The sequence below is a fragment of the Amphiprion ocellaris genome, chromosome 22 (assembly GCF_022539595.1).
Source record: "Amphiprion ocellaris isolate individual 3 ecotype Okinawa chromosome 22, ASM2253959v1, whole genome shotgun sequence".
In the NCBI taxonomy this organism is placed as follows: Eukaryota; Metazoa; Chordata; class Actinopteri; family Pomacentridae; genus Amphiprion; species Amphiprion ocellaris.
This window is the reverse complement of record NC_072787.1, coordinates 20030438-20046903: the sequence shown is the minus strand read 5'-3', so window position 1 is coordinate 20046903 and position 16466 is coordinate 20030438. Positions and strand designations below refer to the sequence as shown.

General features: G+C 39.7%; 1 protein-coding gene across 1 annotated transcript in view; it reads right to left on the bottom strand.

Annotated features, from left to right (window-relative positions):
- nrbp2b (nuclear receptor binding protein 2b) overlaps positions 1 to 16129 on the bottom strand; it is a 46405-nt gene extending 30276 nt beyond the window's left edge. Inside the window, exon 1 of the mRNA XM_023285352.3 lies at positions 15419 to 16129. Within this exon, the coding sequence (XP_023141120.1) occupies positions 15419 to 15538 (120 nt within the window). The 5' untranslated portion in view covers positions 15539 to 16129. The remainder of the gene's footprint in view (positions 1 to 15418) is intronic.
- Between the last annotated feature and the right edge of the window lie 337 nt (positions 16130 to 16466).

Sequence of the window (16466 nt, the reverse complement as noted above, 5' to 3'; positions counted from 1 at the left end):
GACTGTAAACACTTATTAAAGGATTCACATTGCAATACACAACAGGAAGCAAGCTGATGCTATTATTATAACCTTGCATGTGAATGCATCACAGTCACAAGGATGTGTTTGTAAAGCTCCAAATGTTTGGAAATTCCAACGCTGGATATTTTTGTCCGCATATCATGAGCAAATTTAACTTCATGTGTCTACATTATTAGTGGGTAAATCTGCACTGGGTCTGACTCTGATAACTGATTACTAAGAATAAACTGAATTTAGCTGAGATGTAAATGCTGTGGGATGATCATATTTCTATAGTCGATGGTTGAAACTTGTCAGCTTTTTGCACCTTTAGTCACATCCTAATCAGTTAACTGTACATTAAAACAGCTTTTTTTAAAACCAGCTGTGCTCTGTTTAGCTGGGCTGCCATTAGAGGTTGATCAATATGTTTTTTCCAGGACTGATACCAATTACTACTAATGAAGGAGACCAACAGCCTATATTTTGGACCGATATACACTAAAGTTCAATAGTTTGGGGTCATCCAGGCAATTCCATGTTTTCCATGAAAACTCACACTTCTATTCATGTGCTAACATAACTGCACAAGAGTTTTCTAATCATCATTTAGCCTTTCAACACCATTAGCTAACACAATGTAGCATTAGAACACAGGAGTGATGGTTGCTGGAAATGTTCCTCTGTACCTCTATGGAGATATTCCATTAAAAATCAGCTGTTTCCAGCTAGAATAGTCATTTACCACATTAACAATGTCTAGACTGTTTTTCTGATTAATTTAATGTTATTTTCATTGAAAAAAACTGCTTTTCTTTCAAAAATAAGGACATTTCTAAGTGACCCCAAACTTCTGAACGGCAGTGTACATTTACACTAAATATCTAAATTTAGAACAGCAAATTCTAATACGAAGATTTGTTAAAATCCTCTTCGTTTATTTCCTTTTTACAAAACATTTTGATCTTTTTCTTAGGGCTAATGCAGCTTTTTAATAATCAGGGAAATCAACAACCGATATTCTGATGAAATGCCTTTGTTTATTTACGTACTATCTTCATTTCAGTTTAACTAAAAGAGAACTTCTTAAGATATATTCTCCAGTTTTATTAGACTGTTCTCATAATGTGCAGATGGAGCTGAAGAGGGAACGTTGCTCAAGTGACTAAAGACTGAAAGATGCCAGTATCAGAGCCACAGTAACGCATTTTTTAATTCATTCATTTATTTATCGAGAATCAGTTTCTTTTTTTTTTATCTGAAATATGCTCCATATTGAATCAATTTCTAGCCAGCATGCTGCTTGGCTCGTTGCCGTCTATGAGAAAACCGTGCCAGTACAACGCACATATGATGATGAATTCCTATAAACTGCAGCAGATATGACAGCAACCTACATCTTTTTAGGTGCTGTAAGTGTGGGCAGAGACAGAGCAGTAAATTTCCAAATTTAATCACAACATGTTGTAGGCACATGTGGCTTTTCGCTTAAATCCTGCACAAAGCCACTCGCACAAGTCAATATGAACGGCATTAAAGAGGAGAATGGAAAATGGTTCAAACCAGCAGTTGGGGAGTGCATCAACTCTTCTAAACAAACAAGAAAAAGAAAAGGTGTGGATGTCAGACAGTGGTAAATTACTCAGAGCACTGAAGATATATAAGCAAGAAAGTTGCAAGAGATAAGTTCAGAAAAACACACATTTGTAAACCCAGACTTTCTGTTATGAGTTTGCAAACTCCAAGTCCAAGATGAGATAACTTTTGCACTAAAATTTGAAGCTTAACAGCCACTAAAGACATGATAAAATTAATTTCACAAGCTGAGAAGTACTCTGCAGATTCATGGTTCCTTGCTGGTGTCCATTTGTGTAATTCTCCACATATGCAAAGTGAAGGATTATGGGATGTAAACTAGCCAGTAGCATGTCACCTGAGGGGGATGTTGCTGAGTACAGGTGAAATACTAACTGACTAAAAGGTCGGTTTGAACCAGAGAGTGTTTAGATTGTATAGATATGAGGAACAATGCACTCCAATGTCACTTCTGTCTTTTCCACAACAGGGGCAAAAGCAAAAGGTCAAACGACAGCAGAACCACGAACAAGAGTTGCCTATTTTTCCTGTTGTTCCACATAGTTTTGCAGCTACAACAGGTAAACTCGTGTCTGTAAAGCTCTGCATAGCTCCAAGTAGAGCCTCCACTAGTAAGCTGATCTAAAAATCCTGGTCATTGTTTTGCTGCTGAAACATGTTTTTCCTAAACTGTGTTGAGGGATTACAGAAAGCTGATTCCTCGTGCAGAAAATCCATTTCTTGCCTGTAGAAGAATATAGGTTGCAGCTTTAGAGATGCTATTTCACTCGAGGCTTTTCTCCCAACCTATTTTACGGTTTGTTACAGTTTCCACAGTTTCAAACAATGCCTTCTTATTCTAAACCCGACTCTGGTTTAGTCGCTCACATCTGTTTATATTTTTTCCGCAGCTGGTTTTCCCTCCAAGACTGCTGAAAGGCGAGACTGAAGGTTTGAAATCTAAACCAAACAAATTCCTTTCTACCGTCCAAAAAGGTTTTTGCGATCCATTGTTGCTGTTCTGAAAATATCCTCAATTGATGTCAAGCTGTCTAATACTGGCCTGTTTGTCAAATTAAACACAAGAACAAGCATATAATTAAAGATTTAGAAATAAAAAGTAGAATATTTGAGTTGCTGGTGCCTTCAGTGCACTTGATTTAACTGCAAAAACAAGCAGACACAAAAGCAGATACTAAACAAAGAAACAAGAATAATGACGCCATTATGCAGTCTGAATTATGCAAATCCAAATGGAACTGTTAAGTCTTGTTTTCCTGTGATAAATGCCAGAATTCTGTCTTCTCACGAGTCCAACGACGCAACAAAAATGGAAAAAAAATCAAGAAAACATGTCTCCATTTACACGCTGATTCTCACACATTGGTCTCGGAAGATGACTCGAGAAAACCAGCGTCTTTCTAAGATCTTGCCGGCTGCTTGTGCGACATGCTTGAAGAGGTCGAAGGCATTCCTCGGAGGCCGGGATGTCATGTGACGTGAACCGCTGTGACAGCTCCGTGAAAGCCTGCAGCCGATCCCCCCGAGACTCCTTTTCATGCCAGCTTTCCCGACCGGCTGGCAGAAAATCGGGGGTAGCTCCATTTCGCACAGCTGGAGCGGAAAACGCTGACAACCACCTCCACGTATGTCCCACAGACAGATCCGATGACCCCCGGAGGCCTCACCGGCTCACATTTCACTACCAGGTCACAGGATCCCTCAGGATCCCGTGACCCCGGGCTGAGAACTGTAACAGGAAAACGCTGCGAGGCTTCAAGATGCAGGTAGAAAGGTGTCGGGAGAGAGTTGTAGATGCTCTGCCTGTGGAGCCGAACACCACCTGTCCTGTTGTTTATTCTAACACACCTCACACCGCTGCTCACGGGGGATATGAGCTTCTTAATGTGACTGTGGAAGGTTTTTGTTTATGCACAACCACAGAAACAGCAGCTACGTGAGGAGAAAGCTAAGAAAAACACAAAATTACTCTAAAAAGTTTGGCTTTAAAACTCTACTTCTGCACTGTGTATTTGGTGAACGGTCCATGCTATTGTACTAGGACAGGGGTGTCAAATTCATTTTAGTTCAGGGGCCACATTCAGCCCAATTTGAGCTCAAGTGGGCCAGACCAGTAAAATCACAGCATGACAACCTAGGAATAATGACAACTCCAAATTTTTCCCTTTGTTTTAGTGCAAAAAACATTTTTGTCTGACAAAAAACAACAAAAGCAAGACAAAATATCCCGAAAATGAGACACAAAATGACAAAAGAACAATGATTTATGATCAAAATGACAAAAAACAACCATAAAGAAGACCAAATATTACAAAAACGAAATACAAAACAACAAAAGCGAGAAACAAAGCGACAAAAAAATAGGCAAGCGAGACAAAAAAGAAACATAAAATGACAAAAATGAGAAACAAAACAAAAGCATGAGACAAGCAATAAAAGTCAGACAAAAAATGACAACAGACAAAAAAAATAACAAAATATTCCATAAATGAGACACAAAACAACAAAAGAACAATGATTTATGATCAAAATAACAAAAACAACCAAAAAGAAGACCAAATATTACAAAAGCGAGAAACAAAGCGACAAAAAAAATAGACAAATGATGCAAGCGAGACAAAAGAGAAACATAAAAGGACAAAAATGAGAAACAAAATAACAAAAGCATGAGACAAGCAACAAAAGTCAGACACAAAACAACAATAAGCAACAAAAACAAGACAAAATATTACAAAAATGAGACCTAAAATGACAAAAGAACAATGATCAATCTAGCATTTTACTTTATGATCAAAACAACTTGTCAAGGTCTAGAAATTATTTTAAATTTATGGTTTCACTAATTTACAATCTGCAGTAATGTCCTCTCTGTAATTTTTACACTTTGAGGGCCGGATTGGACCCTCTGAAGGGCCGGTTTTGGCCCGCGGGCCGCATGTTTGACACCCCTGTACTAGGAGATCCCTTGGAAACCGTCTCCTTCTGCCTGCACTACGGCTGTATGTCTAGCAAAATGACAATAAAGTGTGATTTGATCTGATTAGTAGTCTGGTGGTGTATTTGCACTTCCTCGCTGTTCTGATAGGACATTTTTAGCACAGCTACAATAAAGTCTAGCAGAAATAAATGCAGCTCAAGAGCAAAAGTCAGTCAAAAGCTAAGAGTTTGGCCAGTTATCAGATCTTTTGGATTATGTGAGTAATTCTTTTTACTGATTTCTGATTATTAAATAATACTCTAAAGAGATTTGTTTTAAACTCTTGTGAACCTGATTAGCAGTCTGGTGGTGTATTTACACTTCCTCGCTGTTCTGATATGACATTTCCAGCACAGCAACAATAAAGCGCTGCAGTAAAAACCCAGATCCACCCACATGAGCAGAAGTCAGGCTTTTATTAGAGGTTGACCCACTAAGGTTTTAGCCGATTATTAGATCTGATATTCAGCATTTTTCAGATTATTTGTATCATTTTTTAAGCCTATTTCCGCATAAATGAGTCAATATAAAAATGTGATTCAATCATCTTTCGCTATCAGTAGTTTCCAATCTGTGGCTTTGAGCAACGTCCTGCCTACAGCACTGTCTGATTAGTTTAACTTAACGAATAATAGTATATAAACACTGCAGAATAAATACGAAAGGTGTTTTTTAATCACTAAATATGCAAAACAGAGCCATTTCAACTGAATTCTGCGTCAAAATTTGAGTTGTAAGACAATATTTTTACTGCAAATGCCTCTCAGTTCCAACATATCGCTTACAGATCTCCATGAGTGCTATCAGTCGGTATCGGTATCAGCTCTGAAAAAGGCATACTGGTTGGCCGACCACAAGTATTTATGTCTGAGATGCTAAAATCAAGAGCTTGTGGAAAACAAATCCATCACAGAAAGGAGCTCAAGCCCCCCCTGAGGTGCAATAAACTCTGTGAAGTTCAAGTGACAATGTTTTTTGAAATTTTTTTGCTAGATTATCATAGGATTTACTATTGAAAAAAAGCCAATTCATGCTTCCTGTGCCGCCTTCTAGAGTCTACGTGACATAAACTGAATCATCTTCAGACCTCTCTGCAGACACCCACAAAAGAAAATGCTTGTTTACTAGGAGCGGCTGTAGCAGATTTACACCTTTATTGCTCATCACCACAAGAGTTGTAATTAAAGTAGTCGCTGCTGGATGTGGCAGGTGCCTTGATTTGTGCATTCGTTCCACTGATGGCACTCAAACACAGTGGGAGGTTCCTATTTCTGCAGAAATACAACCACGATGTCCGACCACACAGTTTGGGACGGGAAGGCAAACAACGACAAAACCTGCAGGCTTTAATCCACACCTCAGAAATAATCAGAGACACGTTGCTACAGGCCAACCTGTAATTAGCTGCCATGTCCCACAAAATGTCACAACCAGACTTTCAGAAACATTCACAGGAACGCCGTGTGTCTTCTCATGTATTATTCCAGTAGCCGCGTTGAGGAACCATCTTCACGCTGGTTGTCAAAGTCCACATGAATCAGCATGCAGGGACGCAGAAACCATGACTTGGTGTTTATACTCACATTCAGCTCATAGAAATATCCTCTGTGTAGAACACATGATGTCCTACAAACTTGTCCACTAGAGTTCCAGTTTTTTTAACCCTTAGATGCACGAGTGATTGGACCCCAAACTCTTCCACAAGTGGGTCAAAAATGCATAAGAATCAATGTGTTTTTTATGTCATTTTTTGCCATCTTGGTTAAGAATAATCATTCGTTTTCTATTTTTGTCCACACAAGAATAATTTCATGTTTGAAATATGTGTATTTTTCACTTTATAACAGATTTTTCTGCTTTCCGTCCCTCCAACTTTGTGCCTTCCATCACCTCTTGCATGATATTATCAGCCATAAAGAGAATGGGGTATTAATACAAATATTACAATTTCTTTAAAAGTATTAAAGGCAACTTAAAAGTTTAAATGGAATGATATCAAAAACTTGTTTTTTGCGGAATAGCTGGAAAATGAAATGATAGAAACTTTTCATTACAAAGATACTGCAAGAAAATGACCTCACCGAGTCATTATTGACCCACTTATGCATCTAAGGGCTAAATATTATATACGTCTATGCTTCCTTTGCTGTATTCTTTCCTGCATTGCTACACTTTGCTATATGAGACCAATTTTCAGTAAGTAAAACGCTCCATGGTAATTGTAATTTGATCATTTTTAAGAGAAAAAATAATTGTGTAGCTTGATCTCTGTTTTATAGAAATAAATGTATTGCTTTAGTGTTCATACTGGCTTTTAATTTACATCCGAAGCCATTACTTCTCCCAACTGAAATGCTGAGAACAAATATTTCAAAGGCAGAAATAACTAAATGAGGGGAATTAAATAACTTAAAGCCATAAACTCATAATCTGACAGAACAACTGATCTACTTTGCTTTGCACAGTGAAGGCAGAAGACAAAAACCGCGCAGCTCAGGTTTTCTGAACTGAACAAACTTGCTGGTGGAAAATTCTCCGTGAAGATTTCTTTCAATAAGTGGCACTAAAAGTAAAACTCTCATTTTCTCCACTTGCAGTAAAGCCACAGCTCTTCCTCCTAAATGAGCTTCTCGACTCGACTCAGTATCACGGTCTGATGATAATCGTCTATCAGAGGCTGGACCGGCTGCTAACAGCTTCCTCAGCGATGAGCAAACACTGAATGAAACCATCTTGCAGGTGCTGCTTTGTGCAAACAGGCCTCCTTCACGCGTTGCTGCTGCTGCCGACACAACAGTTCGCTCACGTGAACGACACGGTGCAGCAATTTTAATTTACAACTCGATGCTGAAACACCTCCGCCGATTGAGAGCCGCGCAGTGAAACTTTTACAGCTATGAAACGCACAGACCAAAACAGAACGCTGCCTGAGCTGCAGAGGTCAAAGAAGGCCAAGCTGTAAAGTCTGTCGTCGCTCATGTAAAAGTTTAATCAATCAGTGTCACTGAGTCAGTCATAATCAGCAGCAGGTTTCTCCTTTTCCCACACAGGGAGGCGAGTTCAGCAGGAAAGACTTCATAATACTTCAGTTTACAAGAGACACTCCTGCAAAAAATCTCATTTAATAAGCACTAAATGTACAGCTGAAAACCAAGCGTGGGCAAAGTGACATTTTGACTTGATGACGACTAGAGATGCAGCAATTAACTGAGTAATTATTTAATTAAATATATAATCGACTATTTGGATAATTATTTAATCAGTTTGAGTCATTTTTTAAAGAAATATTGTCCAGAATAACTGATTCCAGCTTCTTTAATGAGTAAGTTTTCTGAGTATCTTTGAGCTGTAGACAAAAACAAGACATTTGAGGACGTCTTTTTGGGCTTTAGGAAACACTGATGGATATTTTTTTTTTTACTATCTTCTCATATTCTCATCAAAAAAATTGAGAAAATAAAACAGTAAAATATAGCACATTTGATAAATCATTAACTATTTTGATAATTACTTAATCAGTTTGAGTAATTTTTTTAAGAAAAACTATCAAAATTCACTAATTCCAGCTTCTTTAACGAGTAAATTTTCAGATTTCTATATTCCTCGATGGCAATAAAGTGAATATCTTTGGGTTGTGGACAAAAATGAGACATTTGAGAACATAATTTTGTGTTTTGGAAAACACTTATCTCTATGTTTTTTTTTTGTTGTTTTTTTTACCATTTTCTGGCATTTCTAGCAATTAATCAAGAACAAATTAGTAAAATATGGTAAAATAATAATAGCTGCAGCCCTAAACTAAATATTTAGGGTTCACCAAGTCATCCTGAGGGAAATTCCACAGACTTTTCATGTAAAATTTTAAATTCCAACATCAAAAAGGTGCAGGAAGAAAAGTCAGAGGATCAACAAAGTCTCCATACTGAGCCTTTTCACACAAAAAAAGTGAAGAATTTGATCTGCTGGTGGTGCTAGAGACAAACTCAGAGGACCACCAAAATCAGCAGGATTCGTCACCTGAAAATCAAAAGTGTCTGTGCAAAGTTTCATATAAATCCAACCACCAGTTGCTGAGATATTTCATTCTGAACCAGAGTAGTAACAGACCTTCCAGCCTCCACAGCAGCACTGCAGTCCTTAGAGCGATGCTGCCAGCACGACTAAGAACAAGCAAGAATCAAAGGGGTCATCCAAACAAATCATTATTTTTGTTTCCACGGACTTAAATGGTGTGAATGGGTTTCCCAGTAAAGCTCTGATCCGGCAGCAGCAGCAGGTGGGAGGGCGGCTGCTGGCAGAGCGACCGTGTTAACAGGTGAATCAAAGCCGACTGTCCCTGCTGCCTGTTTCCCCTCCAGGGAAACCTGAGTGGAAGTCATTCCTCAAAGGACAGCTGTCAAACCAGCCAGCATGCCGGTGCTGCTGGATTATTATGGAGTGTTGGTTATTGGGAGAACCCCCCAGGACAGGCGGCACTTAGTGCAATCCACAGCTTAACATGAGCTTAGGAGGGGAAATGCTCTGCGGTGAGGGTTCATTTGCTGAGTTTAATGGCTCGAAAATACAAGCTCAGACATGGAAAACATCCAAGAACTACTGCAGGTTGACAAGACAACATACACCAGGAGAGCTGCAAGGCTGGATTTCACTGTATAGAAGGTTGTTGACGGCTCCAAAGAGGTTTTAGAGAGAGTTAAAGAGCTAGTTTTGTTAACTGGGGTTTAATTTACTCACGTTTGAAAGACATTTTTCCATATCAGATGGTCATAAATAAAGGAAAACACATAGATTCACTGTCTTTACTCCGCACAGACCGATCGTGTTTACTGTCAAGTGGCTTACTGAACAATTTCTTGGGGAAACTCTGAATATCATCACATAATTACATTAGACAGGAGTGCTACAATCAATAAAGGCCATTATAGGCTTTTTTCACAGCAGACTCAAAAGCTCAGGTGTAATTAAAGCTCAGGTGTATTCAAGTGATCCATTAATGACAGGGAGCCAACATGCACAATACCAAGATTAGTTAGAAGTTAAACTGAATTTCTATCTGTGTTTTTCCCACTGGGACAGATGTCACGATGTGTTTTGTACAGAGAACTTATTCCTGTATTAATTTCAACCTGCCATCGCAGCACATATTTGTCTGCCTGACGCATGAATGTGAGCAGTGACACGTGGATGAGATTTCAACTAACAAGCGAGTGCAGAAAGCAGCATCTATCCGTCACATTCAGGCTCACATATTCACATGTCAGTTATCAAGTCATTTTCATCTTCCTGTGAGCAGATGGAGGCGAATCCCGGAAACAGAAGCGGGAGCAATTACTGGAATGAGCGGCGATCGGCTGCAGAGCAGGAGCTGGGTGTGGATCCACTTCAGGAGGTTTATCGAACCGGGATCACAGGGGGCCGGTGATAATCTGCTGTCCAGGCTCAACTGTAATGGAGCTCAGTGTGACAGGTGGATATTTACTCCCACTGCACAACCGCTCTTCAGGTCTGTAAATGCGTAAATTTGGGAAAACCAACATCATTAAGTTCCTGTTTTCAAAGCATCCATCCATACAGCTATTAATGGATTACTGTGATACTCAAGAAAACACTTCTCACAGTTGTATTGTGTGCTTTTGTCTGTGTAAATTAGGAAAATTCATGGACGTTTATTTATGATGGATATCTTAATTATAAAAGATCAAGCTACACTGAAAAAATTATGTTCAAACACTACAAAAAAGTAACAGTTTGCATCAGTCTTTCTGAGTTAAGATGAAGTCTGTGTCCACAAGAATAAATGTGATTTTGTCCTCCACCTATGTCGACATTTGCATGCAACCCAAATTTCACGCCCATGAGGACTGTTTGCACAGCAACTGAGCCGACTGCACATGTGTCAGGAAAACAAACGCTGTCTACAACAAATCCACAAGGAGAACACGTACATGGAGCATCAGCCACGCCACAACAGAATCTAACCGCACTGTTTTAGTTTATACCATCATGAACTAACATCTGTATGCCAGCCAGAAACCATTAAGCCTCAGAGGAGTCTTTGTCATGGTGCTCCTTTACTCAATAAACTCCTACAATGTCAGGAAAACAAATGGTATCTACAATAAATGCACAAGGAGAAAATGTACAATCAGGTTCTACATCAGCCACACATGTAAAATTCTTCATTTAAAGACTTGTTTGAAGAGAACCGAACATCTGTAAGCTAGCCAGAGACCATTAAGCCTCAGAAGAGTTTTCGTCATGGTGCTCATTTACTCAATAAACTCCTACAATGCTCTATGCATGGAAATACCCAGTGGGTATCAGAGCTGATGAAAAAAATACATAGTATCACCGGATACTAAATATTAAATGATTCCTACTGAAACGAGAGCAAGAAATACTCTATCAGGACATCTCTCATGGATCTTGAAGTAGTCAATGCTGGACTTTGGAGGTGCTGTAACTGGTATAGGATTGTCTTATATGTTACCTACTCATGGTGGGAAGTTCTAAATTCTCCAGAGATCCCGTGCTTATCCACACACTGCAACCAACACACCTCAGGAAAAAATGTACTGACATACTACAATCCAATCTGTTACTAGCTGCTATATCAGCTATAAAAAAACGCAAAGTCACAGCCAGCCTTTCAGAAACATCAATGGAAGCTTTGTGTGGTTTTCTGTGTTTGATATGAAGGTTCAATGTGACCATCTGAAGAACAGATCGACATGTACCTGGTGTGGTATGAGTAGAACGTCCACATCAGTCTGTACACATGTACAGAGAACACCTTGAACCCCTATGGGGAGCTGCCATTAAGGGGCCAACTTCGGATTCAGTGTCCTGCCCAAGATCGACTTTCAGGCTTTAATGTAGTTTGCTGGCGTTCCACAATCAATCAGAGGACTGACATGTGACGCAACAGCGCCGGCGCTGCATCACATGTTGCCAGCGTCTAGTGTGGCTTGTCCGGCCATGTCAGCTCTCCTTTTCACACAGACGTTGATTCAGCTCTGTGACTGATTCTGCTTCTCGCTAAGATGCACAGCAACAACTCCCCCATTCTCCTTTCCATACATCACACAACGGAAAAAGGCACAACTGTCCCGCCTTGAACTGGCTGGAAGAGTTACAGTTACTGCTGCCAAACCTGTTTAGCCAAAATTATACCCCTATGCAACTAAACTGCCTCCTCAATTACATTTTGAAAGAAACGGATTTTAACCCTGAGACGTAAAACTACGACTTAGAAGGAAATGCTTCCTGATTAAAAGAATAATGTTTAAAAGAAGAACAAACAGGACTTTCATCCATGAGTTTGGGGTTCGTGGGCTGTTTGGGACCAATATTCTGAGACTTAAGTTTCATTTTCATTCACTGGTTAAGTTTGGCTGATAACAAACCCAAAATACAGTTTAGTTAATTATGCGACTTTTTCGCAACATGTTTGAAGCCTTTAATCCATTTTCTGGGTCACCGGGGGCAACAAGTTCCTCCCCATCTATAATATGATTAGTCGGCTGAAAAGGAGCAACCCATGAAGTAAATGGCAAAGATGTGCTGATTAGAAGCGCATTTTTGATGTGTCACATGCAAAAGCAAACTAGGAGAAAACACAATTCCCTTAAAATGTAAGCGAGAATGTAGTTCAGTTGTAGAGGAACAGAATTTCTGAGTTCCTGCTGCAGGTCCAGTTGATAAGTGTGATAAATCATTGGACTAAACTGCAGCATCTTTAAGCATCACAGCGTCTCGTCTCACCTCACTATCTGTCTGATCACTTTGCACAATATTTCTTCAGAGAAAGATTAGCAACATTTCTTATCTTGCAAAGATCTACGAGAGCAAATACATGATTCAATGGCAATATTTAGTGAGCAACAGTGTTGTGTCCGGTGTCAGACTGGATGTCCTCATTCTGGGAAGTCACAGCTGACTCAGTCAGGCGATACGTGCCACCAGTCAGAAATGCAAATCGTGAACTCGTAAATCATTTCACTGCCGCTTTCCTCGTAAGTTGCGTTAACAAAGAGAGCAGCAGGACTGGATTTCAGCAATACTGAGCCACAACTGTCCACCCATTTAAATTCATTTGGTCTTGGAAAGAAAACAACGAGCGTAACCAGCAAGTTTGATTAACTTCTTGGGTAATCTTGTGGCTCTACATTATTTTTTTAAAACACATTTTAAACAATTAAAGCAAGGAATGACTTTAACCAATATATCACAAGGTTTAAAAAAAGAACAGCCTTTACAGCTACTGTGATTCTGCTCACTCAACTTTGTGTTTTTCGATCACAACGGCGTTGCTGAGTCCCTGAGAAAAATCAGTGCTCTGTGTTTGGTCAAGAGGGATGAACTGATGCTGATCTGACAGCTTCATCTCGGGATTTGAACAGTTTTCTTCATTTTAGAAACTTCTCTCAATTAAACAATTTGTCAAACAATTACTGAATGAAAACTAACTGATGATCATAAAACACCACCCTAGTTTACAGACTTTAGGTCTGATGCTCAAACTGCTGCAGCGCTGGACTGAAAGACAGTTATAAAAATGAGCAAAAAACTCTGTATTTTAGGCAGAAATGGCAATAAGTTGGTAGTTTCCACCTTTCACCTGTAAAAATTTGATGCTTGTCTGCTTTATATGACAGTGAACTGAAAACCCTCTGAGTATAGGATTGTTGGACAAAACACCAAGATGGACGTTTTTCACTTTTCTGGTACTTTATAAGCAAATACTTCCTCAAAATAGACAGAAAATTAACATAAGAATCAATAATATAAAATAGATAACTCACTGGAACTCTGTGCATAGTGTTTCTCACTTAGAAAAGCGGTTAAATATGAACAAATTAGTGGTTTTATTTGCATCTTGTGCTTGATTATCTGAACATACACAGGAGAAGTATTCCAACATTGATTTTTCCATTTAGCCATGAAGAACTGATGCTCTCAGCGCAAATGAAAATGTGACGGTCGAGGCAGCACAGAAAAGCACACAGATGGGTAATCAATGGGTGGAAAGTCAGCGGGGTGGGGTGTGGGTGTGTTGCTGTTTTTTGTGGGTTTTTTTTTAAACCACCAAGAAAACTCAATGGTGCTGAAAGTGCAGCGAGGTCTGGTGGTTGGAGACTGTGTGTGAGCCAGAGATAACCTTAAATTCTCAGCCTTATCTGCAGCCGTTAGTGGAGGCGACGCCCGCTGCTTCACAATAAAGTGACATTTACACGTCTGTTTCGTCCTTTTAGATCAGAACTGAGCATTCTGGCGGTTTTTAGAAATGTCTTACGCTCATCGTGAGGCGAACGCGTTTCGGTCGTATCAAAGCGGCAGTGAATCCAGCAGCTGGGATGCCACAGATAGGCTGCTGCTGACATGAAACAAACACTGGATTATTTATGAGAGAAAAAACTTCATGCAAGGCCACTGGGTTATTTTCTATAATGATGCTGATGTGCCGTCTGAACAGACCAAACACTGCTGATCCTCACAGTCAACACAGCAGCACTCTGTGTCTAGAACCACAAGGAGGAATTTAAATCATCTTTGGATGTGTTTTTTAATGACCAAACTGAATATAATAAGTCAGAAAATAGCTTAAAATATTTAACACCATCTGCCAAAGCCAATGTGACCTCTGCTGTAACCAAAAACCACCAAATATTCTCTTATAATCACATTAAACTAAGAAAAAATTCACATTTAACAATCTAGAAGTAGTTCTTAATTGGTAGTTCTGATTGTTAAATTGATTTTATGATCGATTAATGATAATTTATGATTTATGATAATTAAATAAAGCCAAATATGTAGACATTTAAGTAGATGCTGTCATGTAATGTTTGAGATTTAAGCATAAAAACTTAATCAAACCGATTAATCGATTGTCAAAATTGCTGGTGATTGATCAAAGAGTTGATAATTGATTATTAATGTTACAACTATAATTTACAAGGACATAAAGAAGCTTAAAAAAATCATAAAGAGGATGATGACAGGTACTGCTTGACATATGAGCACAAACACTGACTCAACTGATCAATCGACTGTCAATATAGCTGGTGATTTATCTAATTATTATTGATTAATCATTACACGTCTAGTTTAAAAAGATGGAAGGCAGGTGAAAAAATCAAAAGATACTCACTTAAAAGATGACGACGCCAAATAATCTTTAACATTTAAGATGGAAAAACTCACTCAGGTTGAATAATTGATTAAATAACTGATTGAACTAATCGATTAATCATTTCAGGCCTAATGTAGAATAATATGTTGATGTGAAAAGCAAATAAATTAATAAATTAATAATGATAAAGAGGATGTTAATCACTAAATCTCTAATTTACAATGACATTAATAAAAGTACTTATATTTAAGAGGGTGGTGTAAAATTTGACATGAGCACAAAAAGTGACACATAAACATTATCAGAAACAGATGTCAAATCATTTTCAGTCAGCCAGTTAATCGATCTACAGAGAGTTTAATGAGTTGACTTTGCACTTCTCTGTGTGTGTGTGTCCTTCATGTTGAATACATTTTGCAATAATCCACCAGCTGCAGGCTTTTTATGACTCAACACACGCCTGTTTGGCAACAAAGTGAAGGTTGGTCCACAGACAGGAACAGTTTCTCTCCACGTCCCACTGAAACAGGCTGAATGTGGGCAAAGCGGCGTGAGGTTTATGGTGCAAAAACACCTAATCCCGGCTAAAGCTTTGCATAACTGTGTGTGTGTCCGGCGTGGAGCTTGATTGATTCAGTTAAAAAAAACAAACAAACAAACAAACAAACAGAAAACCGGCTTCAAAACCACAGACAAAACCGACTAACCTGCTCTTTGCGCTTCTGCCAGCGGCCACACGGGCTTTCCTCCAGGATCTCACTCTCATCCTCGCTCTCCTCCTCCTTCCCCTCCGAGCCTGATTTCCTCTCCGGGACGGACATCGTCATTTTTACGCCGTGTATTTCCAGAATTTCCACTCCGGCACCACCACTCTTCCTCCTGCTCCTCTTCCTCCTCCCTGCGTCTTGTGGTTTGTTGTGGAGGAGACCAGACGAGCGGTAGCGCAGAGACGGTCCGCGGCTCGTCTGCGCAGTGAACAAACCCCCCTCCGACGACACCAGCCGCTCTCCCTGCCCCCTTTGGCGCTCAAAACATCTTGCAAATGTGGGGAAAAATTTAAATGCCTAACAACCAGCGTCCCTCGAGTCGCCTCCTTTCAGATTACAACTACAAGCGTGCGCACTGCAAAGCTGGAGAGGCGGAACAGGGTGGGAAAATATATCCAAGACTTCATGCGCCCATGTAGGCTGCATGCAAAATAGGTTGCGAAATGGTTTTCCTTCTTATCTGTCCATTCACACTGAAGCGAAGCGGGGGGGGGGAAGCTCGGTCAGTGAAGCCACATGAATCCCTTTGAGTCCTGTGCGCTCCTGGCCCCAATCAGATTTCGTTTTAAGAAGGAGAGTTCATTTTTCGACCATCTTCCACACGCGTCATTGTCAGTGTTGCGGGGATCTGAAGCCAAGCCGTGGGCTCCTGCCAGGCACGGTGCGCAGAGGGATGGAGCCAATTACCGTAAAGGCACCGCAATGTGCGCACCGAAGAGTTCATGTGGGCCGAGCAGGAGAACAGAGAACAAGTCAGAGCTGGAAAACAAACACAGAACAAGTCCAAACTGCAGAATAAATATACAGGCGAGATTAGGAGCTTGTTGCATGAAGTAAAGTGACTTACCTGAATGAACCAATCAAATCAGATTGAGCTAAATTAGTTCTATTAAGGTCAAGGGTCATTGAATCATTTTAACCCTCCTGTTGTCCTGCGGGTCAAATCAACCTGTTTTAAAGTTTGAAAATGTGTGGGGAAAAAAGTATA